The sequence below is a fragment of the Polyergus mexicanus genome, unplaced genomic scaffold, assembly GCF_030449975.1.
Source record: "Polyergus mexicanus isolate NDT 795.1 unplaced genomic scaffold, iyPolMexi1.0 SCAF_13, whole genome shotgun sequence".
Lineage (NCBI taxonomy): Eukaryota > Metazoa > Arthropoda > Insecta > Hymenoptera > Formicidae > Polyergus > Polyergus mexicanus.
In genome coordinates, this window is record NW_027223333.1 from 3,545,748 (window position 1) to 3,563,286 (window position 17,539).

General features: G+C 35.7%; 1 protein-coding gene across 1 annotated transcript in view; it reads left to right on the top strand.

Annotated features, from left to right (window-relative positions):
- Positions 1 to 17,539, top strand: part of Fim (plastin-2 Fim) — a 105,088-nt gene that overhangs the window by 83,110 nt on the left and 4,439 nt on the right. The window contains exons 2-3 of the mRNA XM_070305949.1: positions 9,061 to 9,491; positions 15,596 to 16,811. Coding sequence (XP_070162050.1) covers positions 9,061 to 9,491; positions 15,596 to 16,811 — 1,647 coding nt within the window. The remainder of the gene's footprint in view (positions 1 to 9,060; positions 9,492 to 15,595; positions 16,812 to 17,539) is intronic.

Genomic DNA, 17,539 nt, shown 5'->3' on the forward strand with positions numbered 1-17,539 from the left:
AAGCAGTGGTATCAACGCAGAGTACTGCTCTATGTTTTACGTGTGCAGTACAGAAACAGAGGTCAATTATTATTTATTACACATTATTCCTCATTGTTGGAAGATAAAGGAAAATTTTGAAATTAGCTTTTATATTATAGTTGCTTTTCATTTGCACTCAAGTGATATTGAGTCACTCAGTTATGTAAGTATTTCATACTCAGACAATGACGTCATTGACCTGCTTATTTTGGTAACAAAGCTATCACATAATAATATAGATTTATAACCTCACTTTTAATGTGAGTCTATTAGACTCACTAAAGCACACGGTCTCGATCGTGTGCAGAAACCACGTAAAAACTCAGTTGAATCTCACAAGCAGTGGTATCAACGCAGAGTACTCATTCAACTGAGATGCCAGAAAGGACATGCATTCAATGACGTCACAAGTGAGAATTATCTGAGTTTTGATGTAAATGGAAAACAACTTATGTGTATATGTAGGAATGTATACCATGGTACATACATTACGCAATCTGCGGAAAGCTATTCTGCTAAAAACTGCTGAAAACGGAACGAAACTATGGAACTCTCGCGATTGATTCGCTTTCGTTCCGCGTTAAGCTTATTCCGCTGCATTATTTGCATCCTGAGGGTGCAAATCCATGCAGCGGATTACATAACGCGGAACGAAAACTGGATCAATCGTGAACGTAACAAAAACTGCAGAACACTTGCAATTGATTCCCTTTTTGTTCTGCGTAACGCGGAACGAGAGCGGGATCAATCTCGAGGCGTAACAAAAACCGCAGAACGCTTGTGATTGGATTTGCTCTCGTTCTGTGTTGCGCTATTCCGCTGCATGAATTTGGATTCTTAGAGCTCACATTACATTCCCGCATTTTTCACTGGCCGCTTGCCTTCTCAATCTTATTCGCCAACAGGTCATGGGTCCAACGTGTTCGGTCGGGTGAGAAATTTGTTGGAATCCGAAGAATTAAAGTAAAATGAAGTACGATCATCGCGAGTGTAGTTGCAAGAATTATACGCAAGATGTACACATGGCTTCAAGAGAATTGGCGGAAGAGATTTCCATAAAGAGTATCGGCAAGTTGAATGGAAAGAATTTCCAGTGCTGGAAATTTCAAATGACCACAGCATTGCAAGCCTATGGTATCTACGATGTCGTGATTGGAAGAAAAATAAAGCCGGCGGACTTGGCAACTGTGGAAGAGAAGAATTGGATTAGAAAAGACGTAAAAGCCAAATTTATTCTGTCTTTGTTTATCAAGGAAGAGCGAATGAGTGATGATAACATTATGGTGAAGTTCAACCGTCGGTTACTGTAAGCCAAATGAAAGCATTGCTCAGTTTTGATTCTAATGAAGTGTTAATGGGCAGTGAAGCGTCCAGGCATATTACTTATAAATGAAAGTGATTTGAAAATTATAAACTAGTCACGAGAAAGGAAATAAGACTTGGAGACAACGATGTCTGTTCAATGCATGAGATAGATACGGTGAGAATTCAAAAGTTAATGGACATCCATCAGTGATCAAAGATGTGTTGTTTGTCCCGGTCATCAAAACGAATTTGTTCTCGATAGGAGATCTAAAGATTTTAACGTCACGTTTCGAGGACAAAGCGTTTCAATTTCAAAGAAAGATATAATTGTCGCTTAGGATGTGAAGCAGGAAAACAGAATCTTCAGGATATTCTTCACGGAAATTAACAGTGCCATCAACGAGATCAACTTCTCTACTGCGAACTTGAGAATTTGCCATGAGAGGCTAAGACATGTGAACAGCCGTGTGACATAGTGGAAAAGGGAATAGTATTAGAAGACATGAAGTTAAGGAACGCGAAAGACTTTTTATAGACAATACATCGCATTATTGGCAAGTTTATTTTCTGAGACACAAGTCCAAAGCTGTCGAATACTTCAAACATTACGAGTGTTTATGGTAGTTTACAATTAGTTTGGATGATGAAGATGCTACGTATCGATAACGGCACAGAATATTATAATCGTGACATAAAGAAATTCTTGAATAAGGGCATACGCCATGAAACTATTGTACCAAATACTCCCGAGCAAAATGGGAAAGCCGAAAGAGAGAATCGCACCATTGTCAAGACCATCAGGACGATGCTTGAAGCGAAAGGTTTACCAAAGATGCTTTGGGCTGAGGCAGTGAATTCTGTCGTTTATGTTCTGAACAGAACCTCTTCAACAAGAAACACTCAAGCAATCCCTTACGAAATCTGACATGGCAACAAACCTAACGTAGCACATTTATGTATTTTTGGATCACGTGCATACCAACTTGTGTGGATAGGAAGTTTCGACGGAAATTCGATTCCAAGGCAAAAAAAGGGATCTTAATGGGCTACAAAGGTTAGTCTCGAAACACATCAATTTCGATGAAGAGAGTTCAACCAGAGCTCAAAAATAGATGTATTTTTGAGCTCTGGTTGAACTCTCTTCATCTATAGGAGAAAAATAAGAAGAGCTGAAGATTCAGGCGAATTCCAGAGACATGCAAGATTTAAAAGAGCGAAAGAGAGACATGCAAGATATACCAGATAGAGTCATCGCCAGAGAACAGAGTAAGTAAGGTTAGTCAGTAGTAGATCAACGGAAAATACTTACGACTCAATGTCTAAATATGAAAGACATGAACAGCATCAAATCACGTTTCAGGTTCGAAGTTAATGTGGCGGAATATATTTCTAAAACCTTTGAAGAAGCAATAAGCGGATCAAACGGCGATAAATAGCTGCGAGCTGTTGCTGAAGAGTTGGAACATCTGAGGAATGGAATATGGATTTTGGTGCCGCGGAGGGGCATCAAGACACCGATCGACCCCAAATGGGTGTTCAAAATTTTGCACGACATTATAGGAAATATTTGTCGTTATAAAGCACGGCTGTACGTAAGAAAATTCCACCAGCAGGAAGGAGTAGATTATTCAGAAACCTTCTCACCAGTCTAGATGTTCGTTATGATTTCTTGCGAGTTTTTCTAACTATGGTGACACAGCGAGATCTGGAAATGTTGCAGTTTGAAGACGGCTTTTTTTCTATAATGATCTTGATGAAGATATTTTTATGAAGATGTCAGAAGGTCTAGATGTTGGTGGTGATAAAAGTGATTTGTATGTTACAGAAATCATTATACAGTTTAAAGCAAGCACCTCGGTACTGGAACGATAAGTTTATGCACTTTCTTGCGCAATTCGATTTCAAACAGTGCAATTCCGATCTGTGTATTTTTCTAAGTCAAGTCGAGAATAGTGTAGTGTATGTGTGTAATGATTTATTGGTCCCCGAAGGGTTTCAAGGCGCTTTTGAGGAGCGTACCCGAACCTTTACAAAACTCCAACTTATATCTCATATCCGTCCTGGCTCTTTGTGATTTTTACAAACTCATGTCCCCTTCCCTTTCTCGGCTATCAGTCCTCTCTCTATCTTTCTTCTCCTCTTCCCCTTTTCGTGCGCTTCCTTCTTCGTCGCCTCTCCTTTTTCTCTCCTCCTCCTTTTCCCTTTTCTCACTCACACTCTTATTTCTACCGTCTTTCTGCGCTTAACCTGTCTCCTCTTCATTCACTTCCTTCGGCTCTCCTCACTTGTCGCACTCCCCTTCTCTTCTTTCTCCTTTCTCTGTTATCCTTCTGCCTCCAAAATCCAGTCTCTCTTTTCCTTTTTTACTTCTGTCGCATCTTTGCTTTCCCTTACTTTTCACTAATTACGTATTCCACTCCTACTGTCCGTTTCCGTATCGATTTCCATTGATTCCCTATGTGCTCGATCCTAGTTTTTTTCATAGATCGAGCGCCATCTCTCGGATCTTTCCACTCAACTTTTCTGGTTCGCCTTTACTGTGACCTACTTTATCTTCTTCCTCTTTCTTATCGACCTTTCCTGTCTTCCTGTCATCCTTCCATCGCCTCTTTCAGACGTTTTTATTCTATCCATCTTCTTCCTCTCTCTTTCTTTCTTCTCACCTTCAAACTGCCAAATATCTTTGTATTCCTTTCCTTCACTCCAATTCCTTCCTCTCTGCTCCAACTACCCTTCGAGCACATGCACTAACCACCTTTTCCCCAACCGCCATCTTCCTATCGTTCGAAAATAGTGTAGTGTATTTAGCGTTATTCATACATGCTACTATAATACAATATTAGTTATATGCAAAAGAAAACCAAAGTCTTCATACAACGTATTTACTTATTATTCTTAAAGTGGATTTTACTGCAACAAAATGTTATTCGCTTTGTCAGTATACGTACATAATATGTATACTTTGATTTTCTTTGCATATGTATAACTATATTACATTATTTTATGAAAAAAAAAGGAAAACTATAAATATCTCGCATTGCACAACATGCTACTATATTAGTTATACGTATGCAAAGAAAATCAAAGTATTCATATATAGTATTTACTTATTAATTAATTGTACTTACTGTCTGTTACTACTAAATCTCTATAACCCAATATGTTACGCTGTTTAGCAAAGCTCTTCAGCTGGGATTGCATATGGTATAAGACCAGCTATAAAGTTCCAGCTAAGAAGTCCCAGTTATAAAAGTATACCGGTCTTCTCGAAAGGATTGATTTTGCTTTATTTTGCAAATAAGTGCTAATTTAGATAATATTCATATATAATCAAGAAATATACTTATAAAACAATAAATAAACATATATAAGCAGATATATACAGAGTGTCCTAGACCACCCATATATATCCCTTTTCTTTCAAAAGCTAAGCATTTTAGAGAAAAACGTTTTCAACAAAAATTATATGATTTTGAGAGGAATATAAGATGGTGTCATTGGTTTGATCTTGGATGGCATCGTTAAGGTCAAGTCAAGGACACCTTTAATTTCTTAATTGGAACCGCTTATTTTTTATTGCATATTCTTATAGCTTACCTCGAGAACTTTCCAAAACACTATAATAAAGTATTTTTTCATTAAGTACTTTTTGAGTTGTTTTATATTTTAATCTACCATGTTTTGATATAAAAAATTAAATATCTTATAAAATATTTAGTTTTCGATAATCTTACCGCAATACTTTCATGTATAAAATAATGAGACAAATCAATTAATGAAAAAAAAAAAAAAAAATTGTTTAAAAAAATACATTGTAAATAATTTTCTTAAAAACAATTATTTTTTATACTAATTGATTTGTCTCATTATACTGTACATAAAAGTATTACGATAAGATCATCGAAAACTAAATATTTTACAAGATATTTAATTTTTTATATCAAAATATGTCAGATTAAAATACAAAATAACTCAAAAAATACTTAATAAAAAAATACTTTATTATAGTGTTTTGGAAAGCTCTCGACATAAGTTATAAAAATATGCAATAAAAAATAGGGGGTTCCATTTAAGAAATTAAAGGTGTTCTTGACTTGATCTTAACGATGCCATCCAAGGTCAAACCAATAACACCATCTTATGTTCCCCTCAAAACCATACAATTTTTGTTCAAAATGTTTTTCTCTAAAATGCTTAGTTTTTGAAAGAAAAGAGGTGTACGGGTGATCTAGGACACCCTGTATATGTGTATATATTGTATATATATACAATAATAATTGTATAATGTATTACATTAATAATAAAATATATAATTATTTACTTATTTATCTATTTATTAATGATATACATACTTTTCTTAATTAGCCTCTCCTTCCTCTTTCTCCATTCTCTATTTTCTTCTCCTTTTTCTCTTTCTCTCTCTCCCGCTCTCTCTCTCCCTCACCCTCTCACTTACTCCTCCGCTCTATGTTCCACTCTCTCTCCCGCTCTCTCTCCCGCCTCTCTTTCCCGCTCTTTCTTCAGCTCTCTCCCCCGCTCTCTCTCCCGCCTCTCTTTCCTGCCTCTCTCTCCAGCCTCTCTCTTCCGCCTATCTCTCCCGATCTCTCTCACGCCTCTCTCTCCCGCTCTCTCTCCCGCTCTCTCTCCCGCCTCTGTCTCCCGTTCTTTTCTCGCCTCTCTCTCCCACTCTCTCTCCCGCCTCTGTCTCCCGTTCTCTTCCCGCCTTTCTCTCTCGCTCTCTCGCCCGCCTTTCCCTCCCGCTCTCTCTCCCGCCTTTCTCTTCCGTTCTCTTTCCCCCTTCTCCTTCCCGCTCTCTCTACCGCCTCTTTCTCTCGCTCTCTCTCCCGCCTCTCTTTCCCACTCTCTCTCCCGCTTTCTCTCCCGTTCTCTCACCCGCTCACATCTCCCGCTCTCTCCCTCGCTCTCCCCCCGGCTCTTTACTCCGCTCACCTCCCCCCTCTCTCATTCTTTCTTTCTTTTTCTCTCTATCTCTCTCTAACTCTTTGTCTCTTCTTTAACTTTAAATTAAACGCTTGTATTTATAATAATATATTTAAAAATTTTGAACAGTTATAACCTAATATTATATTCCTTCTTTTTCTTTTTTCCTTCTGTCTCTCTCTCTCTTTCTCCCATTTTTTGCTTATTCTTTCTCTTCTTTAATTTGAAAAAAAGTTTCCTTCTTTTTTCTTTCTCTCTCTTTCTATTTCTCTATGTCTGCCTTTTTAAATTAAATAGCATAAATAATATTAATAATATATTTGATAACTTAATATATATTTATCAATATATTTAATAATAATTATTAAGGGGATCCAAAACCGACCGGCGAACTTCGACGGGTTAGCGCCTTTATCTAAACGTAACTAAAAGAGTCGATAATGCCGATTTTTAGTTCCGTCATTACCAACATAATTATTTCAAACATGCATAATAGAAAACGCAATCTTTTGCATTGTGTTCCATATATTGAAAAGAGACAATATCACAATATATTTTTACTGCTTTATATACAATAATTAATTGATAAATTACCAAACTTTAATTCATGCGTGAGAAAGTAATGTACATGTACGCACTAACATTATCGCAATTTCTAATATCTTTTTTCTCTCGATTATACGCTTACCCTGTTTCTCTCTGTATCTCTCTTTCTAATCGCTCGCTTACTACATACTGCATATTGCTTAGTTTTATTCTTCTAGCATATTTGCTATTCGCTTACGCGTTTACTCGCGCTTCTCTCTCTCTCTCTATCTCTCTCTCTCCCTTTTGTTCATTCATTATTCTTTCATTCCCATTATTATATTTTTGTATTTGTTCAACATTTATTCTTCTATTTTATTCTTATCTCTCTACACGTGAATAAATAAATTTATTTATTTTTATTTTATGTAGCATAAATGTGATATACAATACAAGTTATTTTCTTTTTTTATTTCATTATATATACCCAGTCAGCCAGGTCTGTTCTAACAGATATTGCCAAGTGCTTGCTACAAATTATTGTCAGCAAAAAGGCTACAAATTTGGTACAAGAGTTGTTATTACCGATTAAGCTGGCAGATTGCCGGCAAGAATCAAGCAAAGCTTGCTAACATAACTACACAGCAAATTGGCGGCAGAAACCGAGCAAAGCTTGCTGACATGACTGACATCAGATTGTCGGCAAAAACTGAGCAAGATCTAGAGTGCGCAATCTGATGGCAAATTGGCAGCAAATACCGAACAAAATCTGCAGCTTATTACAAAGTATTATAAAATAGTTCAGTCGCTTATCGCTATGCGGCGCGTTATTCATTATCTATACCCGTATTCAAATTCTTGTCATGAGTGTATATAAAGCCTACAAAATGCTAATAATATTATAATATATATATTTCTATCAGTTCAATTTTTGACATAATTCTTATACAGGAAATTCAGATATTGAATTGATTTTTGGCAAATCGGACAGATAATTGTTCGATTTTCACTTATTCAAACAATTTCTGTCCAAAAAGATCTTTATTTGAATTTACCTATATGTTTTAACATATTAATATATGATTTTATATAATGTCTAATTATCTAATGGTCATTTTATGACCAAAACTTATCATCATTTTGTTACTTAGGGTTAAGGCTTTAAATCTATTTAAATATATACTTTTATATGAATGGCCAAAAGCTGCAGAATTTGTTCGGTTTTTGCTGACAATCTGCTATCAGATTGTCTTGCGCAGATCTTGCTCGATTTTTGCCATCAATTTGACATCAAATCATGTCAAGCTTTGCTCGGTTTTTGCCGTCAATTTGCTGTCAGGTTATGTCAACAAGCTTTGTCACCAAAACACAAGCTTAATGCGGACACAGATGGCACTGGATTTGTTACCAAGTTTTGAGCGAATTTGATGCCAATTTGGCAACAATTTGTTATCAAATTGCTTACTGGGTAGTTAATACAATACATAAATACGTTTCCCTATAGTTAAATACAGCACATGCACATACAAAAATATACACGCATACGCACACATACATAATACTTTTTTTATTTCTAAAATATCTTATTTATGCTTTATAAAATAAAGATGAATAAATTAATTTATTATCATATAGGAAAACAAGAACAGAAAGAATAAAAGTCGAACAAATAAAAGATTATAATAATGGGAATAAAAGAATACAATAAAGAACAAGCGCATGAACGAGACAACCAATCAAAATCGCGGAAAAGAGACAACAATGTCAATAACATGCCTTTTTTAGATATGGAAAAATCGACGATATTGCGAAGACTGTGCGCTCTGTTAACGCACATTGTGTATAAAAAACTGTGAATGAAGGATATAAAGATTGTTAGATTGTGGAAAAATTCGAACAATATAAAGATTGTTAGACAAATTTATGTGAATAGAAAAATCTGACATTAATTGAATAAAAGTGTTTGTCTCTATTGTGATTCAAGAGTATTGTTCGTGTGTTCCTCGATCTTCCGTAAATCTATTCCAGTCGCACCTGCGATTATAAATCTTATATCATTAATTGATTTTCGTCAACATTAAGGAAGAAAATAGAAGAAAATTTTACATCTTGCATAATAAAATTATTCATTATTAATATCCTCATAACAGAATTTTTTAATTAAAAATATTAGAAAATAATATTTTTATAACCTCTAAGTTAATCGTCATACCGTAACATATCATCGAGTTATTGATGAAATGGCTGATGATTTTTTTCCTCGGACAGATCGACGCGAACGGAGATGGTTTCATTAATGTCACTGAACTGCGAAGCGCACTGGACGTTTGCGGTTTCAAGATGCCAGGCTACAAGGTACGTCAGATGATTGAGGAATACGATGATAAGCAGCGACTCGAGCACAGAGGTCGTCTTTCCTTTGAGGAGTTCGAGAAACTTTGCAAGGAGCTCAAGGCTAACGAACTGGGTTCTACGTTCAAACATGTCGTTTCGAAAAAGGAGAACCTTGAGACTTTAGGTGGAATTTCAGAGGCATCCAGTGAAGGCACTACACATTCCGTCAGGCTCGAGGAACAACTGGCATTCAGCGATTGGATCAATACTAATCTTTTACATGATCCGGATCTGAAGCACCTGTTGCCTATCGATCCCGAGGGAAAAGCGCTCTATGACAAAGTCAAAGATGGAATTTTGCTCTGGTATGTATAACATACTTTATTTTATTATTATTTTTTTTTTATTATTTATTATTATTGTCATTATTATTTTATTTATTTACCATCTATTATTATAAATAATATTAATATATTTTTGCAAGAGATTAGATATGAAATAAAAAAATCCGCACATTTTAAATGTAAAAGTTGGTCCGATCAAATTGGCTGAAATTGAAATATGTTGTAGTTTAAATGGTGTCACGATCAAAGTATCTACGGGCATAGAGTCTGAAAATCCAAATTATAAAAGATATGATGGCTTAAAGTGAATGCCATTGAAATTTAAAAAAATGCTTGTTTTTGAATACACATATTAAGTTAATATATAAATATTTGAAAAAAAAATATATATACAGGGTGTCCTAGACCATCCGTACACTCCTTTTCTTTCAAAAACTAAGCATTTTAGAGAAAAACGTTTTGGACAAAAATTATATGATTTTGAGAGGAATATAAGATGGTGTCGTTAAGGTCAAGTCAAGGACACCTTTAATTTCTTAATTGGAACCGCTTATTTTTTATTGCATATTCTTATAGCTTACCTCGAGAACTTTCCAAACACTATAATAAAGTATTTTTTCATTAAGTACTTTTTGAGTTGTTTTATATTTTAATCTAACATGTTTTGATATAAAAAATAAAATATTTCGTAAAATATTCAGTTTTCGATAATCTTACTGTAATACTTTTATGTACAGAATAACGAGACAAATCAATTAGTATAAAAAAATAATTGTTTTTAAGAAAATTATTTGCAATGTATTTTTAAAAATAATTATTTATTTTTTTGGCATTAATTGATTTGTCTCATTATTCTGTACATAAAAGTATTACAGTAAGATTATCGAAAACTAAATATTTTATGAGATATTTTAATTTCTATATCAAAATTTGTCAGATTAAAATAACTCAAAAAGTACTTAATGAAAAAATATTTTATTATAGTGTTTTGAAAAGCTCTCAAAATAAGCTATAAGAATATGCAATGAACAATAGGGGGTTCTATTTGAAAAAGTGGAGTTGACCTTGAGATCTTTGAAGCATCGCCACCCCGATAAACTGTGTTACCACCTCTCGATAACCCCTTTGAAACTATAAAACTTTTGTAGGAAGAATTTTTTTGTAGCTGTTCTAGACTGGAAGATATTTGAGGTGGCAAGAATTACTGATCCTCCTTGTATATAAGATGAGGAAAAAGTGTCGGACCGGTAAAATATCTCAAAAACAAAACATTTGAGCAAAAATGTTACATATAAAAGTTGTACGGTTTCAACAAATGCATCAAACAGCAATACCCATTTGATCTTGAGCGCAGTTATGAAGGAGATTTCAAGATCAACTTTAAAAGCTTAAATGGAAATCCCCCATTTTTTATTCGATATTCTTATAGTTTACCTTAAGAAGTTTTCAAAATTATAAGAAAATTTCTTTCCATTAAGTATTTTCCGAGTTAGGAGATTTAAAAGGTACAATATCGCCAACATTAATATTATCCGAAAGTGATTTTTACGTGATCTTAACAATGCTATTTAAAATTACACTAGCCTTGCTACTTAATTTGCTAGTTAAAACACTATACTTACTATACACTAAACCTACAACTTTTATTTGAAACATTTTTTTCAAAACTCAAAAATAAAGCATTTTTGATTTTCTGCCAAAAAATAAAGCAATTTTTTGCCAAACAACTTGAACACCTGATTTCGGACTTTGGCAACTAATTATTAGCTAATTTTAATCTAGGTTGAAATTTATTTGGCGCTGATAGATGGAGGGGGGCTAACTTATAGAAGTTAAAGATTAATGGGAGTGTCCCGTTTGACCACGTTGATATTAACCACGGTCCCGATTGACCACGTTGCGATTGAGCACGTTGCGATTAACCACGTTGCGATTGACCACAGTCCCGATTGACCACAGTCCCGATTGACCACGTTGATATTGACCACGGTCCCGATTGACCACAGTCTCGATTGACCACGTTGATATTGACCACGGTCCCGATTGACCACGGTTCCGATTGACCACAGTTCAAATTGACCACGGACCCGATTGACCACGTTGATATTGACCATGGTCCCGATTGACCCGTCAATATTTACCACGTTGAAATTAACCACGTTGACTTAACCACGGTCCCGATTGACCACAGTCTCGATTGACCACGTTGATATTGACCACGGTTCCGATTGACCACGTTGATATGAGTGGCCTTCACTTGGACACAGTACAATTGGACACGGTGCAAATGGACACGTTACAAATGGACACGAGATTGTGCACACGGTTCAATTGGACACAGTGCATTTGGACACAGTGCATTTGGACACAGTGCATTTGGACACAGTAATTTTGGATATAGTAGCTTTTGGACACATAAGAAAATACGCATCGTTTACTTGGACACCGCTCAATTGGACACTGTTCATTTGGACACCGTTCGTTTGGACACAGAAAGATGCGCACCGTTCATTTGGACACCGTTCGTTTGGACACCGTTATTTGCCCACCGTTTGTTTGGACACCGTTCATTTGCCCACCGTTCGTTTGGGCACCGTTCATTTGCCCACTGTTCGTTTGGACACCGTTCATTTGCCCACCGTTCGTTTGGACACCGTTCATTTGCCCACCGTTCGTTTGGACACCATTCATTTGTACACAGAAACATGCGCACTGTTTGTTTGAATATGTAACAGATGGAGAGAAATAAAAATCATTTTGGGAAAATATAATCAGTATTCTTATAACACTTTATACTGGTAAATCTATGTAAAATATGAAATCGTGAAAAGGAGATACATTTGAAGGTTATAATATCTGTCAAAATAAAATATATTCATACTTATATATCTCTGATACTGATGTCATTAATTTTACATTGCTTTTAGCACTTTGTTTAGCCTTTCGCATATTTGGATGTCATGCATGGATACAGTGGGTTCCGCCCCCCCTGCGGGGGGGCTCCATTTCCGGAAGATATAACCTAACCCAAACCTATTTCTTATTTAAAACAAAAATTTGGTGTGGATTACGTCGTATAATTTAAATCAAATTTTGGTGTCCAAACGAACGGTGTCCAAACGAACGGTGGGCAAATGAAGGGTGTCTAAACGAACGGTGGGCAAATGAACGGTGTCCAAACGAACAGTGGGCAAATGAACGGTGTCCAAACGAACGGTGGGCAAATAACGGTGTCCAAACGAACGGTGTCCAAATGAACGGTGCGCATCTTTCTGTGTCCAAACGAACGGTGTCCAAATGAACAGTGTCCAATTGAGCGGTGTCCAAGTAAACGATGCGTATTTTCTTATGTGTCCAAAAGCTACTGTATCCAAAATTACTGTGTCCAAATGCACTGTGTCCAATTGAACCGTGTGCAAAATCTCGTGTCCATTTGTAACGTGTCCATTTGCACCGTGTCCAATTATACTGTGTCCAAGTGCATCACTCCCAGGGGGTGTACGTATAGGTAATAAAAGATTATGGTCGTTAGAGTATGCGGATGATATGGTGTTTTTGGCAAAGAACAGGGAGGCATTATTAGATATGATGCAGACAGTGAAGAGGTTTTTAAATAAAGGGAATTTGATTTTATGTACAGTGAAGACGAAAGTGTTAGTTTTCAATAGAGGAAACAGAGAAAGGAAGGAAAGTTGGAAATGGGGAGGAAAAGAAATAGAAGAGGTAAATGTTTTCAAATATTTAGGCTTCGTGTTTAACAATAAGGGTAATTATAAGGATCATATAAGGGATATAAGTAATAAGGGAAGGTTGGCAGCTAATAAAACATGGGGGTTGGGAGAGCGGATATGCAGGGACGATTTTACCAGAAGGTGGGGGTTGTTTAGGTATTTGGTACATAGCGTAATGTCCTACAGAGTGGAAATATGGGGGTGGGAAGAGAAGAAAGAATTAGAGAGAATAATGCTGGACTATGTAAGATGGATTTTCAGGTTAGATTTTTGTACACAAAGGTATCTAATGACAAGAGAATTAAGACTGAATAAACTAAGAATTGAATGGGGACTGAGGGCAGTTAAATATGAGGAAAAGATAGGAGAGATGGATGAAAATAGATGGATGAAAAGGTGCTGGATCGAAAAAGAAAAGAATGGATGGAAAGATATGTATAGTAGGGAGAGGGAGAAATATTATAATAGGAATGGATGGGGTATAGAAGCACTAGAAGTCCTAAGACAGAGGGGGATCGATTTAAGGAAGGAACTAGGAGAGAGAGATTGGATGGTGCAAAGGCAAGCAGAGGAAGGTAAAATTAGAGAGGCCAGATACAACAAGAAATATAAGGAATTGGAAACAGGAGATGAAGGACCAAGTTATCTGAGGAAAGGTAATGTAGACGAAGGCAACATAGGAGATATGATAAGGGCATTGTTAAGGGTAAGGTGCGGAAATATGGAAGAGGGGAATAAATATTGGTTGGAGGAAGAGGAGACATTGTGTTTATTTTGCGGCAATGGGAAAGATTGTATGAGTCACTATGTAAAAGAATGCGAACGGATAAAAGATTGGTTTAAAGACTTAGGGAAAAATTGTAAAGAAATAGAAGATAGTATTTGGAATGATGAGTTAAATAATTAGAAGGGTAGGATACTGCGGAAATTATGGTTGGAAAAGGAATTAATAATAAAAAATAGGAAAAGAAAGTAGAGAGGTGAAAAGAAAAGGAGATAAGATAAAATAATATGAAATGGAATAAATAAATAAGCTAGTCCTAGCTAGTCTTAGAATTGTAAAAGGTATGAATGTGTATGCGTGAGGTACGTGTGGATAAGGAGAATTTGTAAACCAAGTCCACTTCTTGGCTATATGGCTGAAGTTAAATAAATAATTATAATTACTACTTCTGCTCTCTAATTCCTTCTTTTCCCTTGTCCTTCTCTTTCAAATTTTAGCCTTTCCATCAAGTTTTCTTTTAGGTTCTTTTTTAGTTTTCTTAATAACTCTACTATATCTTTCATTTTCTCTCCTGTTGGTTATTTTAACAATTTCTGACTTCTCTGAAATGCCCACTCTTGTTCTTCTTTTCCTTTTATTTTTTTCTCCTTTACTCTTCTCGTTTTCTTAAACAATTCTTTAATATTTCCTTTTTTCTTTCATCTTCTTTTGTTGTCATATTTTTCTTCCAATTCTCTTTCTTTCTCTCTATATATATTTTCATTTTCTCTGTTCTTTTTTATGCATTCTATATACTTTCTATTTTTTACGTCCATTCACTCGCGCTATTTTATCATCCCTCTACCTGTTTTCTCTTTTATTTCCACTGCTTTTATTTTTTTTCCTAGTTATTGCTTTTTTTCCTTTGTCTGTTTTTTCTACCTGCTGATTCATCTAACTTCTATCTCCTTTCCATTTCCATCTTTCTCCTAACTTTAATTCTGCCACTACGATCTTACATTCATTCATTTCGCCCTTTTTTTTCCACACACTTTCCCCGTTCTCTTTTTTTAGTATTCTCTCTTTCTCACTTTCAATTTTACTTCACTTTTTTGTTCGACTATTGTAATCAAAACCGGAAACAGGGAAGGCTAAAAAAAATATATACAGAGTGTCTCGTAAAGACCGTAACAACGCTTAAAGGTAAATTTTTGAGATCATTTAGAAACAATTTTTTCTCAGTGAAAATGTCGAGAGAGGTCATCATTTTTTGCAAGTTTCAAATTTTTTCCATCATATATCTTTGTAACTAAGCTTTAAATTAAAATTCTTTTTTTTTTTTATTAAAGTAAACCTTATCTGAAATTAATTAAAGAATATAGTTTTAACTCTCTATAAAGTTTAGTTTGCAAGAAGCTCTTCTTTTTGAGTTGCTTACACGAAAATGATTGATATATTGATATTTCTGCTGAAAAATTATCTTAAAATGATCTCAAGAATTTACCCTTAAGCGTTGTTATGGTCTTTACGAAAGACTTTTTAGATATGTATGAGTTTTAATATTTAAGAGAAATAAAGATATCGGAACTATAAATCTCAATTTAATAGATAAATAAATTTATAGATATAATAAATTAATAGATAAAATTTATTAATCCATTGCTGAAGTTAATTTCTTATTCATTTTTCAGCAAAATAATCAATCATTCCTGTCCGGACACTATTGATGAGCGCACGATTAACAAAAAGAACTTAACGTTGTACAAGAAGCACGAGAACTTAACGCTAGCGTTGTCTTCGGCTCAATCCATTGGCTGCAACATCATAAACATTGACGCTCACGATCTCACGAAAGGTTCGCCCCATTTGGTGTTGGGGCTGCTCTGGCAGATTATCCGAATTGGCTTGTTCAACCAGATTACTCTCGAGAATTGTCCTGGTCTTGCCACGCTTCTGCAAGATGGTGAACGAATCGAAGATCTGCTAAAATTATCTCCGGAGGCCATTCTTCTTAGATGGGTGAACCATCATTTGGAGAACGCTGGCATCGCCAGGCGGTGCAACAACTTCCAGTCCGACATCACGGATTCCGAGATTTATACTTATCTTATCAAACAGATTGCGCCGAACTCGGCTGGCATCACCTTGGAGGCCTTAATGGAACCCAACCATACGTCCAGAGCGGAGATCATGCTTCAGCAAGCCGCTAAACTAGGTTGTCGTAGCTTTGTAACTCCTAACGATGTCGTAAACGGTATTTACAAGCTCAATTTAGCCTTTGTTGCCAATATGTTCAACAACTATCCTGGTTTGGACAAGCCAGAAAGCAACATTGAAGGTTTGGAGTCTCTCGAGGAAACCCGAGAGGAAAAAACCTATAGAAATTGGATGAACTCAATGGGCGTAATGCCTCACGTTAACTGGCTTTATTCAGATCTGGCTGATGGTCTAGTTATCTTCCAGTTGTACGATATCATTAAGCCGGGCACTGTGAATTGGAATAAAGTGCACAAAAAGTTTACGAAGCTCCGAAAGTTCATGGAAAAGCTGGAGAACTGTAATTATGCCGTCAAGCTGGGCAAACAAATGAACTTTTCGCTCGTGGGTATTGCTGGACAGGACATCAACGACGGAAACGCGACTCTGACGTTAGCCCTTATATGGCAATTAATGAGATCGTATACATTGTCGATCTTGACGTCTCTAGCTGGTACTCAGGGAAGTAATGTTGAAAAAGAAATCGTCCAATGGGTAAATTCTAAACTTCAGACGGCTGGAAAAACTAGCAGCATCAAGGGATTCCAAGATTATGCGATATCAGACGGCAAGGTTGTTCTTGATCTTATCGATGCTATTAAACCCGGCTCGGTGAACTACGATCTCATTAAAGAAGGCGGAACAGAAAAGGTGAGAAATCTATTTGTCGATGAAACTTCTTAATATTCGCAAAGCTCATATTCTCGTTAGATGTCAAAAACATCATTATACTTATATTATGATAACACTGTTCAACAAAAAATTACTTTTTTTCGAGCACCGGAATCGGGCTGCCCGTTTCTTATAGGTGTTTGAACACGAATCCGGTTGTGAAACTGCTCCATCACGTCAGAATTTTGAGAAATTTGCATTTGAAGTTGCAAAAGAGAACTATGTTCACGAACTTTGTCATATTACAGCTATAATATATGACGTGCTGGAGAAGTTTTATTACAATCAAAATAAAATATGTTAGGACTTTCAACCCTCAAAAGGAATTTTTGGTGTCAGTTATGGTTAATAAGATATCCATAGTTAAATATGGGGTATATTGTAGAAGTTAATTGTGATTTATGTAATTGACGATTTACCAGATAGCTTCCAAATATATTTATTTAAACTTAAAAGTTTTTTAGATCGCTGAATACGAATTCAATGTCAAAATTGTCAAATGCAAAATGGTGGACTCAATATGATGGATGCCAAACCTTAAAAAACGTTTAGATTGCGATCTTAACATTTGAGTCCACCATTTAGAATTTGACAATTTTGATATTGGATTCCTATTCAGCGACCTAGAAAACTCATAAGTTTAAGCAATAATTGAAAGCTATGTGGTAAATCGTCAATGATCTAAGTCTAATTTCTGCAATACACTC